Source organism: Microtus ochrogaster, chromosome 7, assembly GCF_000317375.1.
Source record: "Microtus ochrogaster isolate Prairie Vole_2 chromosome 7, MicOch1.0, whole genome shotgun sequence".
Classification (NCBI taxonomy): Eukaryota; Metazoa; Chordata; class Mammalia; order Rodentia; family Cricetidae; genus Microtus; species Microtus ochrogaster.
The window spans coordinates 15,746,531-15,749,534 of NC_022014.1; the positions used below are offsets into that span (position 1 = coordinate 15,746,531).

The window sequence follows — 3,004 nt, forward strand, 5'->3', positions numbered from 1 at the left end:
TAAAGAAATAAATAAAAATAATAAAAAGAAAAGAGAGATAATGTTCATGGGCAGGAACTATTGCTGATGCTTATTCTTAAAGATTCTTTTGTGTATCATGTTGCTGGAGGGACAGCTTTTTTTTAAACTGAAAATAGATTTTTCTCTCATATAATATATTCCAACCAGAGTTTCCCTTCTCTCCACTCCTCCTAGCTCCCCAACACTTTCCCTCTCCCCCAGATTCACCTCCCACCCCCATTTCCCTTCAGAAGGCCTCCAAGGGACAACAGCCAAACACAACAAAATAAGATACAGTAAGACAAGACAAAAGTCCTTATATGGAGGTTGGCCAAGGCAACTCAATAGAAGAGTCCCAAGAGCAGGCGAGAGTCAGAGACACCCTATTCCTACTGTTATAAGTCTCACAAAACCACCAAGCTAACAACAGCCATAACATATACACAGAGGACCTGGTGCAGACCCATGCAGGCCCCATGTTTGCCACTTTAGTCCCTGTGAGCCCGACATGAGCTTTGCTTAGTTGACTCAGTGAGCCATGTTCTCTTGGAGGGACAGATTGGATAAGTATCTCTTTATATATATTTTTCCATACATAATCTTTTCAGAAAAAGATTTACGAATCTCCTCTGTGAGTAACCTAGCACATGGGAGGCTAGGACAGGAGGATTACAAGGAATATTCACTTTGTAAAGCAAAATATGAAAATCAATGTCATGTCACTAGCTTAATAACCCAATTGGTCAGTAGAAAGGTAACAACATACTTCTTTTTGTTGTTGTTGCAGATGGATGGGTGTCTACTCCCAGCAGCACTGATGAAGGGTAGGTACCTTTTCTTTGCCAGTACTTGTCATTTTCCTGATAGCCATTCTGACTGGATGAGACAGACTCTCAAAAATGGTTTTAATCTACTTTTCCCCTGATGGCTAAGGACATTGGACAGTTTTACATTACCATTTTTTTGCACTATGTTTCTTCTTTAAAGAACTATATTCAGCAGGCACTTGACTCTTCAACAGCAAACCTAGGACGTGGACATCTTACCTATTCTTGTTGAACTGGATGGCAAAGTCCGTCATGTGCTGCAGAGCTTTGTTGGTGAAGTTCATTTCCATATAGATGTGGCCTTGGCGATGAGTGAAAGTGCCCGAGATCTCCAAGCCTTTAGCCTTTACTGCAGGTAGCCAGACCTGATGAAACACAGCACAAAGCCCAGGGAGAAAGATTTACCTCCATGATGTTTCTTTCCCAACATGTAAGGGAAATCCAACCCCTCGGGAATTATGGCGATTTTTAGATAGTAAATGTGAAGTTTGTGTGAAAGGCTTTGAATAAAGCAGTTTTTTTTTTAAAATTTTGAGATCATGCTCAATTATTTATGAGCCAATTTAAAGTAAAAGTCTATGAGCAATTGGCATTTTTTCTATTTTCTGTTCAACTTGGTCATTTTACTGTTTTAAGTTCTGCTGCCAAACGCTTATACAAGTAAAAACCATTCTGATGAGTACCATGCTTCTGTTAGGCTTGAAAAAAGAATCAAAGGGAAGAAATTGAATCTTCTAATGAAAATAGCATGACTATAATCTTTCAAGACATTTTCAACATTACCAGCACCCTAATAAGGGCAAGGACCATATGTTATGTTATATTTAAATCTATTTTCATTTCTGACAAACAGTTAACGCCTCAGATGTTACTTAAATGTTTTTTCTCCATGTAATTGGTTATGTATCCTTGGCCCCAGCATCTATAATCCTGATTAATGCTACTCAAAAAAGGTAGAAAGTTTATGAGCTGTTATGATCCTAACTAGAGAGTTTATGGGTTGGAAATTATTATAATTTACCCAGCCACATGGAAAAGAGAAAACATAAACATATTTTCATTTATGAGGTTACAAAAATTAGAAAAAACAAAACCAAAAAAAAAAAAAAACAAAACACCAAAACCCCAACAACAACAACAACAAAACCAACAGAAACCCTGAAAAAACAAATACCAGTTGATTCCCGGGGTAAAGTAGAATATGGGAGACTTGGTATTCTTTATGATTTGTTGGCAGTAATCTGACACCACCTCAGCAGAGGGCAGATAGGAAAGATCTGCTTTAAAATGTGAAATAATAAATACTCTCACAAAAGCATACCAGGAAATACAAGGATGTTCTCTGCAACATCACAACAAAGAATGAAGGAAGCACCAGGCAGTAACATAAATGCTCATCAACAGGAGAATAATTAATATGCTAATTTATCAATCTACTGAATACAGCCATTCAACAGAATGTGACAATTATAAAAGGATGTAAAGCAGCAAACTCTGGTGCTAGCATTTTCAAAGGATACAAAGTACAGGAATATGCATAGTTTTCCCTTTCTGTTTTGAAAACATACAAAGTTAATAGTAACTATAATATGAAGAAATGGGGACAAGAAAAGACTCAATATTCTGTTTTACATCTGTAAATTATTTAATTGGTCATTCGTAAGTGTAGTTTTTACACTAATAATGAGGACATTAAATAATTTTTATTGAGGCGGACGGCACAGGCGGACGCTGGGGACCGGTGCGGCAGTGGATGATGTGCAGCGGCCGCAGGTGGCGGTGACCAGCACGAAACACCGAGAGCAGATCTCCCCACTACAATTAAATCAAAGAGGTAGGCCTTTGGTTGGCGAGGTCCCTGGCAAACGAGGAGCCGGGTCCTGTTCCTGAAGACCCTTCTGAGGGGTGAGAGGGATTGTGGCCCCGGCAGGAGCCAGGAAACAGAGAGAGGGCATTTTGTAAGAAGAGCCCCTGGCCAGAAGGGAAACCTTAACCGGTTTTAAAAGACCCATTAGATAGCATCGATAGGAGGAGATGGGCAGGCGCCAAGGCAAAAATTCACCCAATAATCTCAAAAACAACATGAAAACACCAGAACCCAATGATCTTACAACAGAAGGACTTGAACACCCTAACACAGAAGAAGTGGAAAAAACTGACTTTATGAAAGCAATAGA

The 3,004-nt window shown here is 39.1% G+C and overlaps 1 protein-coding gene across 2 annotated transcripts in view; it reads right to left on the reverse strand.

The window, feature by feature from the left end:
• Ap2b1 (adaptor related protein complex 2 subunit beta 1) overlaps positions 1–3,004 on the reverse strand; it is a 121,241-nt gene that overhangs the window by 46,628 nt on the left and 71,609 nt on the right. For both annotated transcript variants that reach the window (XM_026780203.1, XM_005349362.2), the window contains one exon: positions 1,047–1,192. In XM_026780203.1, the coding sequence (XP_026636004.1) occupies positions 1,047–1,192 (146 nt within the window). The remainder of the gene's footprint in view (positions 1–1,046; positions 1,193–3,004) is intronic.